This window comes from Maylandia zebra, linkage group LG12 (genome assembly GCF_041146795.1).
Source record: "Maylandia zebra isolate NMK-2024a linkage group LG12, Mzebra_GT3a, whole genome shotgun sequence".
Lineage (NCBI taxonomy): Eukaryota > Metazoa > Chordata > Actinopteri > Cichliformes > Cichlidae > Maylandia > Maylandia zebra.
Window position 1 is genome coordinate 33,796,676 of NC_135178.1, and position 23,706 is coordinate 33,820,381.

At 40.1% G+C, this 23,706-nt stretch overlaps 1 protein-coding gene across 3 annotated transcripts in view; it reads right to left on the reverse strand.

The window, feature by feature from the left end:
• The window catches only part of LOC101472255 (metal transporter CNNM4), a 52,486-nt gene extending 33,166 nt beyond the window's left edge, over window positions 1–19,320 (reverse strand). For all 3 annotated transcript variants that reach the window (XM_004555771.6, XM_004555770.6, XM_023152554.2), the window contains exons 1-2: window positions 17,890–19,320; window positions 318–461 (exon numbers count right to left, since the gene is read on the reverse strand). In XM_004555771.6, coding sequence (XP_004555828.1) covers window positions 318–461; window positions 17,890–19,291 — 1,546 coding nt within the window. In that variant the 5' untranslated portion in view covers window positions 19,292–19,320. The remainder of the gene's footprint in view (window positions 1–317; window positions 462–17,889) is intronic.
• Between the last annotated feature and the right edge of the window lie 4,386 nt (window positions 19,321–23,706).

Consider the following 23,706-nt stretch of genomic DNA (forward strand, 5'->3'; position numbering starts at 1 on the left):
TGCAACAGAGGTGTGTAAAAATACAATAACATAAGAACAGGCAAAGTATAAGAACGGGTAAATCTGAGAATTATATGAATAAATATATGTACAATATAAGAGTGTATGCGCATTACTGAATGTGTATACTAAATATGGATATCTACACGTGTGTGAAATTTACACTTCATTCAGTTAACAGAAACCTGACATTTGTCAGGTATTCATCCCAAAGGTTGAACAGTAATACTTCAAAGATTTAATAGTGTTACTTAAACTGAAAGTTAAGACAAATTTAGTATAAAGTGATAAAGGAAGACAAACAAAAGCAAACTCACTGTAAAGGTCGGATTCATCCAGAATTTCTGATTTGATAATCTCCTCTATGACGTCTTCCAGGGTGACCAACCCCAACACTTCGTAGAAAGGATCTCCTTCCCCCTCGTTGTTCACCTTCTGGACAATGGCCAGGTGGGATTTTCCTAAATCAGAGAATGAGCCTCATTAGTTGGATTATCAGAGGATTACTTTAACCATTCTGTAAGGCATTATAATTAAATCCACAAGAAGAAGGGTTGTAAGAATAGGGATAAAACATCTTCCCTCATTAATCTTCTAAATGTCCTATTGTAACTGATTAAAAACTTATATGAATTTAATTATAGAGTAGCAGGAGAGTAGGAGTAGGAGAGTTGCAACAAAGAGGTGCATGGAGCTCTTTTACCTATGATGCAATGATTTAAAATATTACAGACAGTATTAGTACCACACATGTTTTACTCGAAATTCCTTTCTCACTGTTTATGATCCCATGATGTTTGGTTTCTTCTGTAAACAGAGTAAAAAAAGATGAGGGAGGATAGTTTGATTTGGCACTCGATAAACTGCACCATAAACGATGTCAGCACCGCACTGCTACACAAACAGCAGCAGGGAACGATATCAAATCAGAGATAGGTAATAAAGTGAAAATCTAGTTATGATGTCAACAATGTAGTTATGCCTTAGTAATGCTGACATAATAAATTCAGGTTAACAGCTAAATATTGTTTCAGCTCTATCTAACCTCTAAAAAGAATATGCATGCTCACTGGTTCATTCATGCTCTTTTAAACGATCATGCAATATAAAATATCAATATTTTATTTTATTATTGTATTAATAGTTTTTTTTCAGTCATAGTTATTGAGGGTGAAAAAAAAAACATATTTGCGACACAACGTCTAGCTTTATCTTGCAACATAAAAGCCCGTCAGAGTCTCGCTATCAAGACAATCATTTCGGAGTATTCCTATCTGATAACAACTTTTTTCTAACATGAACTCCTTGACCCACACCTTTCTCTTGCACCACAAATAGCTTGTTAATGTGTACAGGTCATTGCAGTTAAAGTTAGGTCCGGACTTTGGTCATGAATGTTACTGTACAACATAAGAACACACGTACACAATGAGACATGTGTCCCCTGCTCAACTCCTAAAATGAAGAACCCGTCACAGTGCAGATGGTCACTGGTTGGCAGCAGTGCCAAACAAGCCTTGAGAAGCTCTGAATTATTCACCACCCTGACAGAGAAGCATCAGAGAATAGTAGCAATGGTCCCCAAGTGGGTAAATTCCTTGACTCTACCCAGAAGAACCAAAATTGGCAGGAAAAGTCTCAATGACTGACAAACTCGAGCCTTTATTCAAATAAAGGCATACAAACTCTGATGGCTGACAAAGTTTATTCTTTCCATTGATTGGTCAGTTCAATAAAATGAAGAGGGGGAGAAGCTAATGCTACAAGACAAAAAGCACATAAATAAACCAATAACAGGGGTGGGGGAACTCCAGGCCTCGAGGGCCGGTGTCCTGCAGGTTTAAGATGTTTCCTTGATCCAACACAGCTGATTTAAATGGCTAAATTAGCTCCTCAACATGTCTAGAAGTTCTCCAGAGGCCTGATAATGAACTAATCATTTGACTCAGGTGTGCTGACCTAGCGTGAGATCTAAAACCCGCAGGACACCGGCCTTTGAAGCCTTGATTTGGCCAAGCCTGCAATAAATGTTTTTGAACAGCTAGAGTCCTGACTGTACCCAGCTGTGACGCAACAACCTGAAGAGGGCCCTCAAGACATCCCATAAATACAGATGAAACAATTTTGTTGGGGTGAATTGTCATAAATTTCTCCTTTCTGTTATGCTGGTAAAAAATAGATAAATAAAAGTTTTGATCAGAAGGTTGGTGGTTCGATCCCTGGCTCCTCCAGTCTGCATGTCAAGTATCCTTCGGTGTGGATGTGTGTGAATGTACTTAGAAAACACTATGTATAGAGAAAGTGCTTGTGAGAATGGGTGTGATTGGGTGAATGTGGCATGTTATGTAGAGTGCTTTGAGTACTCCGGAAGAGTAGAAAAGCGCTATATAAGAATCAGTCCATTTACCATTTAACTTACTTTTCCACCCCACATAACTTCAAATCCAATGTGTTTAATAACAACTGGATAGAGATGTGTTATGTCAAAGTTGGACTCAAATCCTTATTTTTCTTGCATATATAACATAGAGATTGACATGCAAATTGCTAGTTTGCAGTACTCCATCTCTCACACAGTCATACACACACAAGCCATTAAGAGATTAGATCTGAGCTGCTGGCCAACAACTCTGACAATTTAATTCCTAAATAAAAGGCGAGCTATCTTTACGGTCAATTAAATAACATTTAAATAACCATCTGCTACACTATAAATACAACATTTATTCACATTTTTCACATAACTTCAAGCTTTTAAGCTGTGATAAAGGATGAAACACTAGAAGAGGCTCTGAATGCGAGAAACCACACAGGTCCATCAGTGGTCTTTGTTGGGAAGCGTGTGATGAATGGAATTTACAAATGACCAGCGATTAAATGTAGACCAAAGGCACTGGGATTTTCCTCTCCGGGAGCATGTCCTTGCTGTTTGTCCTGCAAAATGGATGCTGCTGGCACACTGACACACACTTCACAGTCTCAGCTTTGACCTTGCCTGGTTTTAACTCACGATTAAAAATAAAGGAGCTTTGAAGAATGTGTCCCACTAGGCCGGCTTTACAGTAAAAGTCATTGATATGAAGACATGGCAAGTAGGGGTGGGTGGATGATGTCTGTCTACTTATTTTGGATGCTCATGAGGAAGCTCAACATTCAATTCAATTCAGTTTTATTTATATAGCGCCAAATCACAACAACAGTCGCCGCAATGCGCTTTATATTGTACAGTAGATTCTACAATAATAGATACAGAGAACAACCCAACAATCATATGACCCCCTATGAGCAAGGAATTTGGCGACAGTGGGAAGGAAAAACTCCCTTTTAACAGGAAGAAACCTCCGGCAGAACCAGGCTCAGGGAGGGGCGGAGACCGGTTGGGGTGAGAGACGGAAGACATTGTTCAATGTCAGCTCACAGAAATTGCAAGCAGTTCTCATCTTGGCAGGATCTCATCTTGAGTCATCATTTATCTATCACAATATTTTATATGTTCCCTTTTGTGGGTTTCCCACGCAAATTCTTCCTGATTACATTTTCTCAACTGTATGGGAAAATGAAAGAAACAAAAAAGTGTTATGACTGAAAGAAAAAGAAGCCATAAAACTTTGAGTTTGAGGTAATATGAGAGCAGCTTAACTAACTTCAAAAGTAGCTATCCTACCTACTTCAGCACTTCAGTTGTATCTTTTCTTTAGTAATTAACATTTTAGCCAACCTCTAATTAAAATAACAAACTCAGTAGTGTTTTATAGTTTTAAGAAACCTCAATAGAAAAGATAAGCTAATCGCTTTATATTTAGCCCTGTATCAATTACTGGACTGTGCTTGAGTCGATCTGCATGATCTACAGTTCAGTATTATCCTTATCCATCCTACAGTGGACCTTGGTTCCCCCCCCCCCCCCCCCCCCTTTTTTTTTACATCAACTCTCTTCTGACTGGCTGCCCCTTGAAAACAGAAGATTTGAAGAGGTGATGGGCGGGGCTTCTGTGCTCACTCAGAGCTGCAGAGACCACCATATTATCTATAACTGTTCTCTGTGAAACTATCCCGAAATATGAGTGGAAAAAATGTTGGTAACAGAGTGGTTTGGGTATTTGAGAAGTATACATTCTTTAGCTGATTATTGCTCTTTCCACAGAAGATCACTGCAGCAATGAAAACAGAAGCACTGTAATGGAAAAAGATGCTCCGTGTGTGTGTGTATGTTTCTGTGTGTGTGTGTGTGTGTGTGTGTGTGTGTGTGTGTGTGTGTGTGTGTGTGTGAGACCCCACACTGTATTGGCAAGTCAATATTTCAGAGGAAGTAGGACCCCAGGAGATACACTTAGCCCCAGTTACTTGAGAGTCACTGGAGAGTCTACAGATATTAACAGACACGAAAAACTTTGCACACAAGGAGGTTCATCCGAACACTGGCTGCTTAATGCATTCATTATCTGAGCTGTGTGAGCTGAGGCTACGGTTAAAAAAATAAACACACGTAGCTACTATCCGTACCATCTGTCTGCCCAGCTGATCTTCTTTTGAGATCTGTCACCAAAAAAAAAAAAAAAAAAAAAAAAAAAAAAGAGGATAACAGAGCAGCATTCTCACCTCAGGCTCCCACAAAAACACTCAGATCTCACTTATCAAATGGTGAATCAGAAATGGCAGCAGAGTGTTTCTAATAAAAATCCATCCCTCTGTCATTGTTTTACACAGAGACACTGTTACATTGAAGTGATAGTTGACACCTTAGGAGCTCCTTGACTTTGACAACTTAAAAACTTTAGACTTTGACTCCCCCCCCCCCCCCCCAAAAAATGACTTAAATTATTTTATTTAGTAAAAGTGAAAATACAGCCAGAAATTTCTTCCTGTTAAAAGGGAGTTTTTCCTTCCAACTGTTGTCAAGCGATGCTCTTAATCTGATTGTTATAGTCTTTCCTGTATTATTTTAGGGTTATATTGCACCTTACAATATGAACTGCCGTGAAGCAATTGTTGTTGTGATTTGGTACTATACAAATTAAATTAAACTAAATTAAAATTGAATTGAATAAATAATACAACAACCATGGGAAAAACTGAGGTTAACTGAGTTTCTCATAGTCTTGGACATGTGAAAATGGGGTGGCAGAGAACAAACTCTGAATTCAGTGATTTACAAGTGACTAAACAGATTTAGCACTCAGCTATTACAGGTAACAAGGTAATTTCTTATGCAATATCGATAAAAAAGTGTCAGTACCGTTCAAATCTATGCAATATTTATTGGACAACTGTACAAATATATCAGCTACCAGCCCAGGTTGGTTTTTCTGGACGTTTTGTCTTTAACTTTGCTAATTTAGTGATTTACCCTACCCTGAGAAATCACAATGGTTAGCTTATAAAATGCAGTTAAGTAAATGTCTAGCCAGTGCTGTGTTGTGGAGACCTTGTTTGTGTGGTTAAAGTTAAGTGCTGGTAAGTGAATGTCACCCACCAAATGGCCTGTTCAAAGAAAATAATCCAATAGACAAGACAGTGAATTCTTTCTCACAAAGAACAAGTGTGTCTGCAGCTTTTATTTTCAGCTTGTCCAGTGGCTTTGAAAATGCCATTTACTTGCAGCACTAAACGGATGAACCTCGTTATTAAAAAAAAGAGAAAACAATAAAAAAAAAAAAACGGCTAGAACATAATATGTCCTCAGTCATTTGAATAGGACGACTGCAGGCTACAAAGCAGGAGACTGTTTTGATAAATCTGTACCCTCCAAAAAACCCACCACAGCCAGATGGTGTAAATTCTTTTTGAGCCTGAGAAAAAACATTCTCTAGAACTGCAGATAAAGTAAGCAAAGCATGCGAAAGCACAGGAGGAGAGCTTGCTAAAACAGGAACTGAGAAACAATCTGACCTTTACCATAAGAACTGAGCTCTGCTCAACTATTAACTGCAGCTTCTCCCTTTTTTGTGGAGCACTTCCACAGCATTTAGTACCAAAGTGTTTAATGCAGCTGCTCTATTTTCATACGACATCTGAAAATTAGTTTGCTCTTATCAGTTTGATAGATCACTAATTAAACTGAATGTATCAATGCCGTTCACACACACACACACACACACACACACACACACACACACACACACACACACACTCCCAGCAGGTCAGATGACAGTGTAGTTCGTTTCTCTGCCCTCAAGCTTCTATGTCACCAGCCTGTGAACCAGGCCTGCTTGTTGACATGAAATATTGGTGACAAAAAGATGAGGGGGAGAGCAATGAGAAAGGAATGCCACACTTATTCTACCCACACACAAAACACACCCCACCACATATCAGCAGGACCACAGCCAACAACTTCAAAACATATCCACTGTGAGAGGCTGAAACAAACCCGGACGGCAGCAGACGCATGTACGCACATTCACACATGCATACACTTGCTCGTTATGTGGGACAGGTCAAACTCTTCAAACCCGTTTTTCCAGTTAAAACTGGAACCCCGTGCAGATAGAGCTACTGTGATCTTAGGGAACAGCAGGGCTGGAAAGTAATGGCTGCTGAGCATAGCGGATTCTTTTATAAACAAAACCCTCGACAGAGAGACAGAATCTACTTTATTCACCCTCCTGAGCATTTCTACTTTAAGCAGCAAAATTACAATGAAATGCAGTGAATATTAAGAGTGCTTCGCACAGTAAAACAATTTAATCTGGTAATAAACACAAATGGCTTTTAAGTACTGTAGTGTAGAAGATTATTTAAAAATATGACCAAGTGTTGAGACAAATTACTTATGAAAAATAAAAAATAGAATGACATGTTAACTGCTTTCAGACACGATACATGTATCGCCTCTCATCACTGGGCTCACCGCACTATAATTCTCCTGCTCATTATCTTAATTAATACGTTTTAATAGCTTTACTCCATGTCTTTCCCCACCTCTCTTTCCCAGTTTCCCTGTCCACTCTCCACCATCCTGCCTTGAACGAGAGATCTATTAAGCTCACTTCAAGCTTTTATTCATAGACTCTACTTGAGTAGTTTTTGCATGGCTCACAGTTCAAAATATAACCCCTATTTATCTCAAACATGAACTTGATGGTACCCTCACTTCATTCATTGTCTGAATGAAATCATTCTCCTGCCTCCCACCCTCCCTTTCAGCCAACTTTGTTCCAATTGGCAGAGCTGAAGGTGTGTTATGCATTAACCCCTTTCTCCAACATCAAACATCTGTGAACATCTGTCTGAAACCAAAAATTAGAGCAGAATAGGGATTATATGAAGATATGTTGAGCTCATCATTTGAATGTTTGGCTGTGCTTAGCATGAGAATCCACCTCGCACATATAGTATATATTTTGTCCCCCCTGCCTGCTGTCGGCTGGATGCCCTGGATGTTCCTGTTGACTACGGAGGATTCATTCTTAAGTTGTCTAAGCTCAAGTTATGCGAATCCTGATCCATACGAGTTCCCGAACCTCACGAAACAACATGTTTACACCTTGCTTGGCACAAGCCTTTGAAAATAATAATTTTCAGAGTGCAAAGGTGACATTTTAGCATCCAGTCTGAAAGCCCCTTCAGGGACGTGATACGTGGGCGTAATGACAGTGGGCACAAAGTAGGTGTCTGTGACTGAAACAGCTTCTTTTGGTGTTCACAGAGTGATGTAATGGGTGAGAATGTCCAAAACTGATTAGAGATTTGGACAGCATCTTCTCAGCAACCAGCTTGAGCGGGACTAGACCAGGGGCTGGCAACTCCAGGCCTCAAGGACCGGTGTCCTGCGGGTTTTATATCTAACCCTGGGTCAACACACCTGAATCAAACGATTAGTTCATTACCAGGCCTCTGGAGAACTTCAAGACATGTTGAGGAGCTAATTTAGCCATTTAAACCAGCTGTGTTGGGTCAAGGACACATCTAAAACCTGCAGGACACCGGCCCTCGAGGCCAAACTGCACATGAACTTATAACATGCCAAAAAACTCCCAAATACAAACAAGCCGGTGTAATCCAAAACCAAAACCTTCACTCTTCTCATCCAAAACATGTCAGGAATGACAATGTTGTGTTTATTTTACATGCTATATCACTTACGGGTAATTTGAACTGACAGACAAAGCAATCATGTGTGGCTATGTTTGAGACACAATACAATTCTGCTGAGTTGCTCTTTCTTCGTGCTGACTGATATCATTTTGGCAGTAAGCCGGGAAGTGTTGATGTGACACACTTACACGCGCACGTGCACAAAACATATACACCAACTTGGAGTCGCACTGTCAGCACCTCAAGCCACAGCCACAGGGACAAGACAGGAAGAGAGAAAGACGGGGATGGCTGATAAGAACAGAGAAACTCTGTTGATTGCATAAGTGCTGATTAGACAAAACAAAGGTTCTCCACAAGTTCCCTGCCACTTCTGTCTCCCGCTGCAAATAGTGACAATTTTAATGCAGTACATTGATAACGCTTATCGTGTTGTAGTAAGTTTGTTATGACTGCTGCTCCCAAGTACAAGAAGGAACTCTCCATGTCAATTTTAAGCCAGCACAGACAAGGATTTGTTCAAAAGTGTTCATGACGTTTTGACCTTATAGATGTGTAAGAACTTGGTCTCTTTCATAATGGGAACACTGCTCTATGAGAGAAATATGCTTAGCATCATAGCCTAAAAACAGAAAATGTAATGTAAGGACGGGTTTTGAATTCATCTTCCACTGAACCCATTTAACAGATCAAATATTTTCACGTCTGGATGGCTGACTGTCTTTTCGATTAAGCAACCTTTTATGGAGAGAGCCATAAAATGGCTGTAGACCCATCATTCACGTGGGTTTAATCCCCCATAAATGATATTCAGTCACTGTAGACACTAAAGTCAGCTGACAAGCGTGTGAGCGAGTCAAATTCGATGCGTCGCTGTGTGTGCTTGTGTGCATTTACGCTCTGTGACTCAGCAGAACACCTGAGGGTCTGTCTCTTAAAAATAGAAAGCCAAATATTTGTTAACAGATGAATACAGGCACAACTACCTGTTAAAAAAAATGACAGGACTGGAGACTGCAGTTGAGCGCCAGCTGGGTAGTTAGTTGGTAGGTAAATATTTTGTCCAAAAACTCTAACATGGCCAAATATACAGACTTCAGAAGCTAAAGATGGTTTTGTAAACCTCAGCATTACAGTGTGAACTTGTTTGGCTTCGACACCAGTAATCCTCCATTACTGCCATGTTAAAAAGACACAAAATCCTGGATAAATAACAATATTTATCTTACCAAAGGAACCCATTTAGCGGGCAACCGCAAGAAACCACCACCTTGCACATACCCATTTGCAAACTGCAATCAGGTCTGTGTGTGTACATGGACAAGTGCCAAGCATGCACACTTACCAAAAAATAAATAAATAAAAAATGGTGAGCTCTGGCTAGCAGAAAAAGAAAAGGTGCTCTTTTTTCTTACAAAAGACAGAACAGTATGTGCAGCCACCAAATAATAACAGGACCTTTACAGATTTATAGGGGAAATTCAAAATACACGGTACAGTTCAAAATAATTCTTTATTTAAGGGGACTTCATTTTTTATTTTCAATGGATTTGGGGCAACTGGTCTGTTCGCTCACTACCTAAAACGAGCCCTGTCAGAGAACCATTAAAAAGGCCTAGAGACCAGTAAATGAAACACTGGTTTCTATGGGAAAAAAAAAAAGTATTTGCTGAGAAGTTTGCGAGTTGTTACTGGAGGTCGCAGCTGTCGCTAGTGGAAATCAGTTGCAAAGAGGCAAACAGTGCCGCAGCTCATCTCCGTTTAAGGCCACCCCTTCCTTTAGGCCGGCTTTTTTCTGATCACTTGCATGATTCAAAGATAAGATTTGAACAGGAAGATTGTGGTTTGTCTGAGACTGACATTTGCGGCATATCCTTTTCTCTGTGACATCATACAGAGACAGGAGTACGGGAAAAACTAGCTTGAAATCTAAAACAGTGATTAGAGTAGTCTGAAGCCTGAGCTTTTGGCTCATTAGGATTGCTGACACAAACACTGACCCGATCATTTGAAACCTTGACCACGTTTAATGTGAGCATCCACCGCTGTGGAAAAAAACAACAACAACAACAACAAAGAAACATCAGGGAAAGACTAGTACTCTGCAAAAAATACAGCGAGTGGACTGCTAATGGGTTAAAGTCATTTTCTCTGATGAAGCCCCTTTCCAATTGTTTGGGGTAAGTGCATAAAGGACTGTCCGGAGAAGAAAAGGTGAGTGCTGCCATCAGTCCTGTCTCATGCAAATAGTAAAGCATCCCATTTGTAGGGCTGCTTCTAATCAAACAGAGTGGGCTCACTCACAATTTTACCAACGAACACAGCCATGAATACAGAATGCTACCAAAACATCCTCCGACAGCAACTTCTTCAAACCATCCAAGAACAGTTTGGTGAAGAACAATGCCTTTTCCAGCACCGTCCCATAAGGCTAAAGTGATAACCAAGTGGCTTGGGGAACAAAACATTGATATTTCAGGTCCATGGCTAGGAAACTCCACAGACCTTAATCCAATTGAGAACTTGTGGTCAATGCTCAAGAGGCAAGTGGACAAACAAAAACCCAATAATTCTGTCAAACTCCAACCATTGATTATTAAAAAAAGAATGGGTTGCCATTAGTCAGGATTTGGTCCAGAAGTTGACTGACAGCATGCCATTGCGATTTGAAGAGGTCTTGAAAAAGAAGGAGCAACACTGCAAATATTGACTCTTTGCATAGACGTGATGTAATTGTCAATAAAAGCCTTTAGGACTTATAAAGTGCGTGTAATTAACCATGATACATCACAGAAACAACCAACATAAAGATCTAAAAACACTGAAGCAGCAAACTCATTTTTCAAAACTTTTGGCTGTGACTGTAAAATATGTAGGTGTCTTAAAGGGGAGGCGACTGTGGTTCAGGTGGTTGGGAAGCTCATCTGTAACCGGAAGGTTGCCAGTTCGATCCCCCAGCTCTCTCTGTCCTGGTCGTTGAGTTCTTGGGAAAGACACTTTACCCTACCGCCTACTGGTGTTGGCCAGAGGGGTCGATGGCGCGATATGGCAGCCTCGCTTCTGTCAGTCTGCCCCAGGGCAGCTGTGGCTAAAACTGTAGTTTGCCTGGATCAGTGTGTGAATGTGAGAGTGAATGAATCGTGGAATTGTAAAGAGCTTTGGGTGCCTAGAAAAGCACTATATAAATGCATTCCATTAAAGTGGACTATTCACATATTTATAGACGTGACATTTAGCAATAAAAGAAAAATATGAATATAATGTAAGATTAAAGTTTGTTTTGTTATGTTATAAAAAGAGTGGGAGAAGACAATAATATTTTTACAACACATAAAGCAAAACGAATGCAAGGGCAGTAAGTAGGTCCAACTTCAAAGTGATTCATAAACAGCATTTAATTAAAAACCAATTTTTTTGTGTGAATGTCTGTACAAGGTTCAGTTATCTGTACAATTCCAGCTTTTAGTTGTAACTAACAGTCATTGCACAACCTGGCAACCGCTTTCTACAAAACTGCACATTTTTCTAGAACCATAACACTATTTGTATTCCAGTAAACCCAATCTCTACCAGGAGTTACAGGAACTCTTCCTCTCTAGAAAGTCAAAACAAAAAAAACAAGGACAGATGGGAAGAGGCAAAAACTAGGAAACTGGAAAGAACTGGAGGCAGTGATGGGGGGGGGCACAGAGCGAGAAAGCGGGAGACGAGAGACACACCCACCATAAAAACAGGAGTGGGGACATAGGTTTGTTCTGACAGCCCTATCATGTTGAGATTGGGTAATCTTTTACTCAACATCATAAAACATTCCTTAGAGGCTCAAATAGAAGCTGTAAATACTGCAGGTTCCCGGGCTCATGTTCACAGCTATTTCAGACTTTCTCTAATCCACACAGCATCAAAAGCATACGTACAGGCTCGATTACATACATGCACTCACTTAAATCCTTTTTAAATGGTGCTGAAGGTTCTACAAGGTCTTTTAACTATACAAGGCCAAGACCTATTTACTTTTCATTAGTGATCATGATTGATTACAACTAATAGTTTCTCTTTGCCATCTTAAGAAGGATTTGTTGAACACCCCGTGATGTGTGTATGTCTTTGATCACAACTGTATATCCATGTCTGTGCAAATGTGCAGGGAGTATCACAAGCACCAGCACGAGTGTATCTGTGCTTGCTTCACAGGCACAGAAGTTAAGAGGCTGATGTGTCAGGGCACGTCAAAGCCAACAGTTAAGTTTAGATTAAACAAAAAAGAAAACAAATATCCTCCTCGCCCCTCTGCGAGGGACCACGAGGGTCAGCGTGGACTCAGCGTGCAGTTCTTAATTTCACGCTGAGCTGTCTGCAAAGCAAACAAACCGCCTGCTAGAAAAGTGAACCTGACATTCATGTTGTTTACTGCATTCATGTGAGAATGTAATGCAGTGTAATAAGAGTCCTTGGCCCTGTTCTTTTTATCGGCAGCACTTTGTTTCTTTTTCATGGCTTTGACCCAAACGCAGTGGTCCCAGGAGCTGCTCGTGCTGTCAGGTGGTTGAAACTATGTGCACATATGGAACATCATCAGTGCCTTTCATATTAAATCCAATGTTTTTATACAGTGGATGTTAGAAACGCATACAGACATCTGTGGCTTTTAACTACATCCTTATTTGCCAATAGTTTTCTTACTTAATTATTTCTTAATTTTTTTAGTTACCCGAGTAATTCACGGATTTTAAAAAAAAAAGTAAACAAACAGTGCAAACCCACCATCACAAACTTCTGAAGTTTCGATTTTCTTGTTATGTCCAAATGAGGTGGAGAAAGCTGTCAGCTGTTCTAAAAGTACTCACCTCACAGGGTTTGAATTTCAAGCTAATCTTATGAATTTATTTTAGAAATCCTTCATTTACACCAAACTCTAACCACTACATGGCCCATAAAATCTCATTTTTAATCTGTTTTGGAAATATACCCACAGCCTAACAGACAAACGGTCATTAAACCAGAGCACACAATAACAGGGTGGGTGGGAGGGGCAGATAAGTGCCCGAACGCCGATAAACTGCAGACAATGTGGACGGCCTTGACAACCACCAACAAAAGCACCAGAGACTCAAGATCATACCCATCGTTAAAAATACTATAGGTTTATACACAAGTCAGAAAACATCAAAGAATTACAAATACAGTAAAGAGAACATAGGACGGACATACAGGTTCCCTTTACTCTGCATTCGTGTGTCCAGCCACACCCATCTTCAAACTCAAACCTTTATCTGGCTTTGAATTATTGTACACACCTGAGACCAGAGGCATTTCACACAAGAACCCTGGACAACATCTGGAAAAACAGGTCTGTGCTTTTGTAGGAGGCTAACTTGAGTTATATTGCACAGTTACACACTACTAGACACTATTGCACTGACAAAAATCTGTCTCCAGACATGCAAACAAAACAAGAAAAAACCCCACAAAGTAATGCTATTGTGGTTACTGGGTGGAGATTTTGCATCACTGAGCTTGTGGTTAGATGGCAACAATCTATATGTCATAAATTACACACAATCAATCTTCCACAGTGCCGTTACTTCACTGGATGGTTATAAAGATCATTTTGCTTAATTCAAGTATCAAAATATAATGATTTTACTAGTAAACTCACTTCATACTTAAAATGACAACTTCGTGCATGATGATATTGCTTGTGGCGATCCTTCATTGTGACAAGATTAGTATTCCTAATAAAGATTTTCTAAAGCATTTGTCACTTAATCCTAATGGCATTTTCAAAAGACAACTCCTCAGGGGCAAAATGCAAGCCAATAAAATACACGAATTACAACATGTGAGAGTCTGTTGACAGAGTGCACGTGGATCTCCAGGAAATTCGCGGTTCACTTGTGTTTGTGTGCTTTCTAAATTTTGCCTGATGTCCAGTGTGCACTAAGCCAATTACACAAGAGCCACAAGCAAGGCCATTTTACCATCACCTTTTCATTAAATTATAGAGGAACGAGTAATAGAAGTATGGCCTTTAACCATGTTCCATAAACTTATATGAGAGGTTTTAATTTACCAGTGAGTGTTCGGACTTATGTCTGTAGTAGTTAATTATCACAGAAGCAACTAGTTTCTTCTATAGGACGGCTGGGCTATGTAAAATAAGTGAGTGCAATCCTTGTCTCCTGAGATACCAGGATCTCCAGATATCCAGAAGCTCAGAGGAGAGCTACCTTTCCTTTGTGTCAAAGGCAGCCTGCTGAGGTGGCTGGAGCATCTAATCAGAATGTCTTATGGGCACCTTCCACTGTGGAGATTTTCCAGGCACACAGCTGACAGGAGACCTCGGTGTAGATCTAGAACTCACTAGAGAGATTATTAATCTCATCCGACCTGCGAGTACCTCAGAAATCTCCCACGGGAAACTGGAAAATGCTACTAGGGAAACAAATGTCTGCTTTTGTATGTCATTAAAATTTGATCTCATCTAATAAGGTCACTTCATAGTCCATCTGAAATGTCACGTCATGTTGACAGAAAAGGCTAGTGGGAATAACACACACACTCATTTCCTGTGTGTGTGTGAGTGTGTAACAGACACTGGTATCTATTCAAAACAGTCTTGACTATGACTTAATAGCCAAACTCTAAAATCAAAATGTAAATTCAGTGGTTTTGATTACGTGGAGCAAAACCCTGTGAAAAATCTGTGTGTGCGCTTCGAAGCTGCAGGATGCCATCGCTGTGGTAACTGATGCCGAGCTGCAGTGAGAGGAACTCGAGTTGCAGGCAGGGAGCCGGGTCACAGGAGAAGCAGGGGGTGCACAGGAAATTAAGCCTGCACATACTATAACCACGTTAAAGCTGTCCACCACAGCCTGAACATAGGCTCCTCAGTCACAGCGTGAAGGCTGACATGGTAAAGGTAATACTCTGAGGTATGTTCAGACTCTGCAGTGTTTTTGCAGTATTTGCAAGAATGTCAACATAGCAAATATTAAATCATCCCTTACTGTTAAAAACAGTTTTAAAGAACGTTTGAGGTTTTTTTTTTTTTTTATAACTGTCCAGCTTTCATACCAATAGTCATATAAAAACAAACAGATATGTGTTAGCGGAAATAGATAACATCAACTCGCATAACAGCAGCTCTCAGACCACAGATTATCATCTCCTGTAAATAACATTACTTGTGCTGCCTGTCTTGAATTAGCTGAAACCATAACAGAACAGCTAGGTATGCATTTCAGCTGTTTCCGTGAATCCCACTGTGAACCCCCACTCCAACTGACCCAAAGTACAGATTCAGAAATGATATGGTTCTTCGTGACTACAGACAAATTTCACTAGGTTTTATGGAACAAATCGCTCACCACATCAAGGTGGACCGCAGCCCTGAAAGTTTCTCTGCATTTCCCAGAAAAGCAGATGTGAGAACCGAATGTTCAGCTTAGTCAGAGCAGACATTATACGGCCAGCTTCTGATATAAGAACAAAGAGGATGATGGGCATCAAGTGCCCTGCCACCTAGATGCTCTTTCTAGGAGACATTCTAGCATAAACCAAACAGTAGTGAGAATGCACCTGAAGGTTTTGTGTTACGTGTGGGGAAAGAGCAGCTTCAAAGAATGTCTAACCCAGATTTTCTCTACACTGGCTGAAGTTTGTGTGAAAAAAGCCTCTTTCCCAACAACCTACATGCAAATCCTGGCCCCTCCACATTGCATGACTAGGATGTCATCAAGGAGAAATGCAGTGACTAGCACTGAGTCTTACTCACAGCAGGCTAATCTACATAAAAGGCATGACATTTGAAAGTACTTGGTTTAACTTTCTGCTGAGAGTCTTTCAAATTATGTCCTTAATTAAATTACACTGACTATAACGTTTGCTTGGCAGAGCAATACTTATTTGACTTAACATTTTAATGTGGTTAAAAAAAAAACAATACTCCAGTTAATTTATAAGTGTTTCTAATTGTGTTAAAAAGATGATTAACCTTAAGGTCAGACTGCTGTGTTTCTTTTGTTCCAGCATTCAACTCTGCACAGGTTTAGTCAAGTTCCCCCAAAAATCCGCAACAGTTATTTCAGGGCACTTTTTAGGATTAGGTGAAGATCATAGAAGGTTATAGACGGAAGCCCCAGCAATCCGTCCACCTCACATGAGCAAGCACTTAGCAAGAGCAGGGAGAAAAAATGAAACCTAACAGGAAGGTGGCCATCTGCCGAAACTAGCGGGGGCGAGAGAAAAAGATGCACAAATTTATTGCCCTTGCTAAATCTCATCAGCTTGTCAGCATATAAGACGACTTGTACAGATGTCATAAACAGATGTTTATCTGTTGTGTTACATCAGTTCTGCTCTGGCTCAAATTTTTAATCACAAGATGGCTTGATAAAGAGAAGAGATCAAAGTCTTTGAAATCTATTTTAATGTATGGTTATTTTTTCTGTCACAATAGAGGGAGAAATAAAGAAGAGCAAAAATAATAAGTACCGGTACTGGAATCAACTATGACTCATAACAGCAACGAGAGGCCCGAACATTTTCTCCACTGTAACCTTCAAACTGAAGACTTTAAACACACAAACTTCTCATATTGTCAAAATTACTTAAAGAAAATCTCTCTGTCAAGATTTCAACACTGTAAGCACCTAGATTTACAGTGTGTGTGTTTTTGTATGCACTGCAGTTTATTACCATAGCCTCCCACCTTGCCAGCCGAGCTCACTTCGATGAGCTGCAGATACATCTTGGCCAAATATCACACAGCACTATGCACCACTACAGCAACTCAAAACTCAATTTCCAACACTTGATTAGAGCTAAATGAATTGTTACAGTGAAAGAGACAACATGCCGACAAAGTCCAATGACAGGATATTAATGATACTACAAGATTTAGACACAGTAAGCCAGTGTGTATGTGTGTGTGTCTGTGTCTTTGACCTTCAGATGAGAAGCCTGAGGAAGGAAAAATATACTGCAGCGGGAGATAGCGTCAGTGTTTGTAAATCGTCCTGAGAGCGAGTGTGAACACGTGAGCCTGTGTGTGTGTGAGCCTGTGTGTGTGTGAGCCTGTGTGTGTGTGTGTGTGTGTGTGTGTGTGTGTGTGTGTGTGTGTGTGTGTGTGTGTGTGTGGCAAAAGAGAGAAGTAAAACTGGGAAGTGTTATGGTATCTCAAAACACAAACCTGCCTAGCTTTCAACAGAGAACTTTCTGTCTGTCAAGTGATCAAGAGAACTACAACTACTTCGAGAAATAAACCTACTTATGGAACCTCACAACAACCTTCTGTTAGACAGATATAGCAAATGATTAAGACGACACTTTGATAAACTTGAACGAATACGTTTTTTAAGAAAAAGGGCATCTACCACTGAGAGACCATCTCTAGACAAAATACTTGACCCACATGCAGGAGTTGTGGTGCAGGTAGGATACATCTCAGGAATTAAACTTTCATTTACTCTTAAATTAAGCGATTTGATAAAGGGAAAGGTTTAAATAACCAGTGTCACACTTCTACTGAAAAGAGTTGAAAAAACGACCAGTCATATTTTTGAGAGCAAACTTAACCCCTGACTCTGTGGGTACAGATTCCCCTGACTTAAGCTTGAAGATGCCAAAACACCAGCTTGACTACTGCATTTTTCAGCATGTGGCTTTCAGAGGTCTTATAAGCGAAAACATTGCTGGAGCTCTGATTACTTCATCGTCTCCTCCATGCACCTAAGAAGTGGATGAAGCTGTACCAGAAACATTTGCTGGCACCGTACACTGCTGAACCAAATCACAGGTTTCACTCCTGCGTTATCACACCATATCACCAGCACCAAGATTTCCACAAACCTTTTTTGAACTCCTCCAGCATGGCGTCCAGCTTGGTGTCGTGGAAGACGAAGTGGACCGGATGGTTGTAGAATTTGGTGATGGTCTTCAAGGTGGTGCAGTCGTCTGGGTCCACGAAGGCCAGATCCTTGACGAAGAGGATGTCCACGATGTTGGAGCGCTCGTCTTCGTACACGGGTATCCTGGTGTAGCCGCTCTCCATGATCTCGGACATGGTGTTGAAGTCCAACACAGCGTCGCTGTGGATCATGAAGCAGTTGTTGATTGGCGTCATGACATCCTCCACTGTTTTAGTCCGGAGCTCCAGCGCTCCTTGGATCATGTTCAGCTCCTCTTTCACCAGGTCATTGTAGGGCTCGGTGACTTTTAACATCTCCACTAGCTTCTCTCTGTTGTACACGGTGCCGATCTCCTGGCCCAGCACGCAGTCGAGGAGTTTGCTAATGGGCCAGGACAGAGGGAAAGTCAACAGCATGAACAGCTTGGTGAGGACGATGGTGTTCGCCCCGACTGCTAATCCGTGTCGGGAGCAAAGAGCCTGGGGGACAATCTCGCCAAATATTACGATGCCGACAGTGGAGGCGACGACTGCTCCGACCCCGGACTTGGTGAGGTCGTCCAGGAGGATGGTGAGCGTAGTGTTGACCAGGACATTACCGAGCAGCAGTGAGCACAACAGGTAGTTGCCCTTCCTACGAATGGGCTCGATCTTCCGCGCGTACTTCTTCTCCTTCTCTGTGCCGCAGTTCTGCACGATGCGCAATTCCATCGGATCCAGCGCCATCAGTCCCAGGTTGAGCCCGCTGAACATACCGGACAGCACCAGCAGGAAGCAGATGAGGATAATCTGCAGCCAGATGGGCAGGAGGGACTTCTTCGCTTCCACCACGCGCAGCCTGCCGTCTTCTTCGTCCATCAGGTACCACTTCTGATCCCGGGCGTCCAGGACGCACAAGCCGAACACTTTCACCATCTCATTCTTACGGAGCTGCTTGATGCTGAGGGAGACTGTCCCTGAGGTGTTTTCGTCGTTTACCTTCATGGGTCCCCTAACATCAATATCATTCTGATCTTTGGGACAAGTCCTGTTTAACCATTTATCTGAGAAATCATCATCTTCTTTATTACTGACGAACAGTTTACCGAACCCGATGATATCCGAGCTGTTGGGGAACAAGTGGAGCCCGTAGACCCTTAAGGAGATGTCGCTCCCCTCGGTCACCTGAATATCTCCCCTTTCGGTGGTCTCGGCTGGCTTGTCGCTCTTCTCTAGCCTCATGCCGAGTATCCGCGTGGTTTCCCTCGAGTCTGAAACCGAAGCTTCAACCAGCCTCGTCGCAAAAACGTATGAAAACACGAATAAAGTTAACGTAAATCCCCAGCCACTCGAATCCATCGCCATGTTTGTTTCGCTCTCTGCCAACAGGCGAACTGACGTCACCTACTCGTTTCCACAAGCCCGCCTCCAAATTTACATATAAATATCACCCAATCGGAAGCGTTTACGTCACTAAAACTTGGGCCGAGCCCCAACAGTTTCATTTTTTTAAGGTCGACTGACGAAATTTCTTTTAAAGGTGGACCGTGTGGGAGCAGACGAAAATCAACGCATGAATGATAAACATTCACGATAAACAAATTTTAAATACACAAGTCATCCAATAATCACCTTTTATGATATTTTCCCACAACGATTACATATATATATATATATATATATATATATATATATATATATATATATATATATATATATATATATATATATATATATATAAAAAAAACTTAATTATTGTGAAAAAAGATAAACAGTGTTACAAAGTAATTAACGTGGTCTTTAACTTCATTTTTATTGAAGAAAATACCAGTTAAGTTGTATATTTAGCTACTCTATGGCACAGAAAAACCCAAACTGAGTCATAAAAGTATCAACTGTCTTAATTGTGAAGCAGTATCAAAATAAGTAGAATACAGAGAAATGTGTTTAAAGTCAATGATTTAGTCTACAGAACCTTTGTAATCGCAGTATGCACAATGTGACAGTTAATGAAATCAGTTTAACGAGATTAGAAGGGGTAAGTAGTGTCACTGATTTGAAATACAATGCATGTTAATGTTATCTACTGTCTCTAGTAATGCTATTAACACTCCTCTGTGTGCTGTGAGCTGTGCAAACTGAATATTTGAGGCAAGAAGAAAAACCTTGGGTCACAAGTGAATAGAATGCCAAACTAGACACACTCACCGGTGGATAAGATACAACACCAAAGACAATGAAAGGATTAATCTCTGAAACACACATGCCTCTTAGCATTTTGAGAAAATAAATAAAACGTTTTAAAATTTAGTTTTTACACGTTTTTTTTTAACGAAAAGATGCTGGTAAATAGAACCACGTGTGTAAATGTATTACTTTAATCTTGAATTACTTTTTTGTTGACATTGTATGTAAATGCAATTATTGAGGGCAGAGCACCATCTAGTGGTCAAACCGTGGTGAATGCAGCCTAACGTGCTGGTGTGAAAATAGTGAAGGAAATGAGAATGATTCTAATCGAATGATTCTAAGTAAAAATGAGGCTCAGAATTGTGTATATACATAATAAAGGCCTTCAGGCATGCAGCTACACCCATACAGGATCTAATTCAGTTCACTGGATGGATTTGTAAAATGTGAAAACTGCAGTGAAAGGATTAAATTCTCTGCATTTACTTGTAATTAGTGACAGAAAACTTTTTTTGTTTTCTCCGCTGAGATCAGGCTGGAAAATGTTTCTGGCCCATCTGACAGCTTATCTGAACCTGTTTTCAGGCTCTTTGCACTCCTTCTTTTCCCACCTTTAGGTCTTCTAGTTCTTGAACATCTTTTAAAACTGTTGCCTTCCTCCATCCTTCTGACAGTAACTTGTAGCCTTTTTTTCAACCTTTAATCAGATGTTGTTTGGATTAGTTTGTTTTCAGAGGATTGTATACTGATGCCTGTACACTATCACTCCATTTTATTTCCTCATGTTAACCTTAAACAAGTCTTGTTTTAGCAAAGATATGCATGATTTCCTGCATCTCACTGTAAGCTAAACTTGTCTTCAACAGAGAATCACATATTGCTCATTCATCCATGGAAATACTGCAAAGACACCTCTTTGGCTTTGTTACATTGAATATATTTGAGAAACAAAAACAAACAAACAAACCAATATGTTCATTTCATTGTATGGTAATCATGTTTGCACGTAGAATTTAGAGGTGTTTAGTATATTCTAAATACATTTTCTTTTATTTGTTTTTTTGTTTAATTTGTGTGTACTTTTTTCTTATTTCTGTTTTATTTTGGATCATACTCTAAACATAAAAAACAAAAGTTCTCCAGACTTTAGAGGACGTGATGAAGAAATAAAGTGTTTTGTCACCAATCCTTTTATAATCTTCTCCACTGTACGATGTGTAATGGTAACACAAATCTCTCTTTAGAGAAAAACCTGGAAGTACATGAAGAGCCACATTATTCATTTGATTAATTTAAACTTCCTTCAAATTTTTATTTAACTTACCTAGCCCTCCTCACAGGGTTGTGAAGAAGCTCGCACATGTTTCTGTTTCTATAATTCGAGGAACTGAACAACATGAACCTTTATTATTTATTCTTTCATTGTGTCAAGCTGAAAAATGTAGCCATTGTAAGGTCCATCATTTGCTTTCCTGATAGTAGTGATAGTATTAAAATTCTGACCATACACTGAAAAAAAGAACATGTTGGATTTACTTAATTCACTAGTGGACATTGGTTGCACAAATGATTTTCTTTGGCAGCAACTTAAACAACTGAGGTAAATTAACACTTAACTTTAAAACACAAGACAACTTGCAAGAAATAGCCAGTCTCCTTTTTCAGTGTACTTCTCTGCATTCATAATTTGTCACTCCACAATATGAGTCGCCACTGATTTAATTTGAGTTCTTGTATAATTTGGTGTACCCGGTCTTTTTTCCCCATTTCCCTTCCTTAGAAATAGCTTCTTCACAGCCACACTTCCACTGAGACCCCTTCTGATGATGCTACAGTGAACTGTACATGGATCAACTGAAGGCCTGATGCATCTCTCAGGTTCTGTAACTTGTCCTTGTTGGATTTTCTCCCTATTTCTCAAGGACCTGACTTTCAGATACTATTCATCAGCTACTTTTAGCCCTGCCACTTCTTTAATATGCCCCTCACTTGTTTCATTAAATATTTTTCAAGGACACACAATGTTCTGTGAATAGCTATTTGGGAATCACCTTGTTGGTGTAAAAATACTAATGTATTCCTGTCAAACTATCTTTGGCATTTTGATCAGATTCAACTAAAGAAATGGGAACACATTTTGTCTTTTGTGGCAAGCTACTAGTAAAAAAAGTACCTAAAGAGACATTTAACCACTCAAATGTGTCCAAATGATTTATTTGAATGACGTGTTCACTCCTGGAAAAGAGTAAGAAGACAAAGAAGAATTAGAGGAAGACCATGACCAAAGTGGTTAAGAATTTCCCGGCTGCAGTCACTGACTGCTGATGGATTTTTATGTTTTTAATAATAATTTATGTGTGTAAAGTAAAGGCGAGCCATCTGAAAAGGATGATTACTGAAAACAAATGAAGAATAAAACATATGAAACTTTGAACATGAAGGTGCTTTTTAAAAATATGTTTTTAGCGACACCTTGTGGCCATGCACAATGCTGTTTTCAGCATTGTGCATGGCGGTCTATGACGAGAAGTGACGTGAAAGCCTGAATTCCATAAAAAAGCCAAAATGTGAGAAGGTTGTTGCAGTAGAGATCTCAGTTCACAGAAGCACACACGAACACAACAGTGTTAATACGTTGTTAGATTACAATATATGGCAACATTTAATTTCTTTGTTTTATACATTCTTATAAAATGTTGTCCTCAACCTTTCCTACTGGTACATATACTCTATGCAGTCATCACTGTGGCACGTTTCACCTTTATAATAATCAATTACTGATAAAAATCATTTAGTTGCAGCTGCTGAACATTGCAACCTTTCTCTGAGTTTTCTGGAGTTGCGTTAGACTTTAGGCTTTAAGCAGTAGTGGTTTCCTCCTTTGGTATTCAGGAAACTGAAACCTCAGACAGGGAGCTGTGAGAAATGCTGCAGAAACTTTCAACCAAACAAAACTGAGATGAAAAAGAAAGGAACATGTCAGTGGTGTAAAAACAAAAGGAAACAAAGTCGTAAATGCCAGTTTCAGGAAATGAAGGTGTAAGAAAGAAGAGACTTTGAGAAACTGTCAAGACATCCTGAAGATTTCAATAATGTACTAAACAGATTTGTGCAGCAGCTAAAGAAAGTGAAAGACAATTTAACTACTCGGATAGCGTTTGCCATTTTTACACTACATTTAGCACCAGTTTAACAAATACGAGTTTTCTAATAGAAAACCTGGTCAGCTTTTACTTTGTACAGCACCACAATGAAACATTCTTTACCACAGCTGCAGCAGAATAAAAGTAAAAGAACTGTTAAAGCTGGCAAATCTGGAATAAAAGCTGTATTTTAACAGTTAAATGTGTCACTGTTTTACTAGGAGCTACACGTCAGATAAGTTTAGCAACCTGTGAGAAAACTTGCCTTTCCTTAAAAAGACAAACATTTAAAATACATCTGACATGTTGTTCCTTATTGCCTATGTGGGTGCTTTTATCAGGGCTCAGGGGGTTGGGAAGCGTATTTGTAACCGGAAGGTCGCCGGTTCGATCCCGGGGCTCTCTGTCCTGGTCGTTGTGTCCTTGGGCAAGACACTTTACCCTACT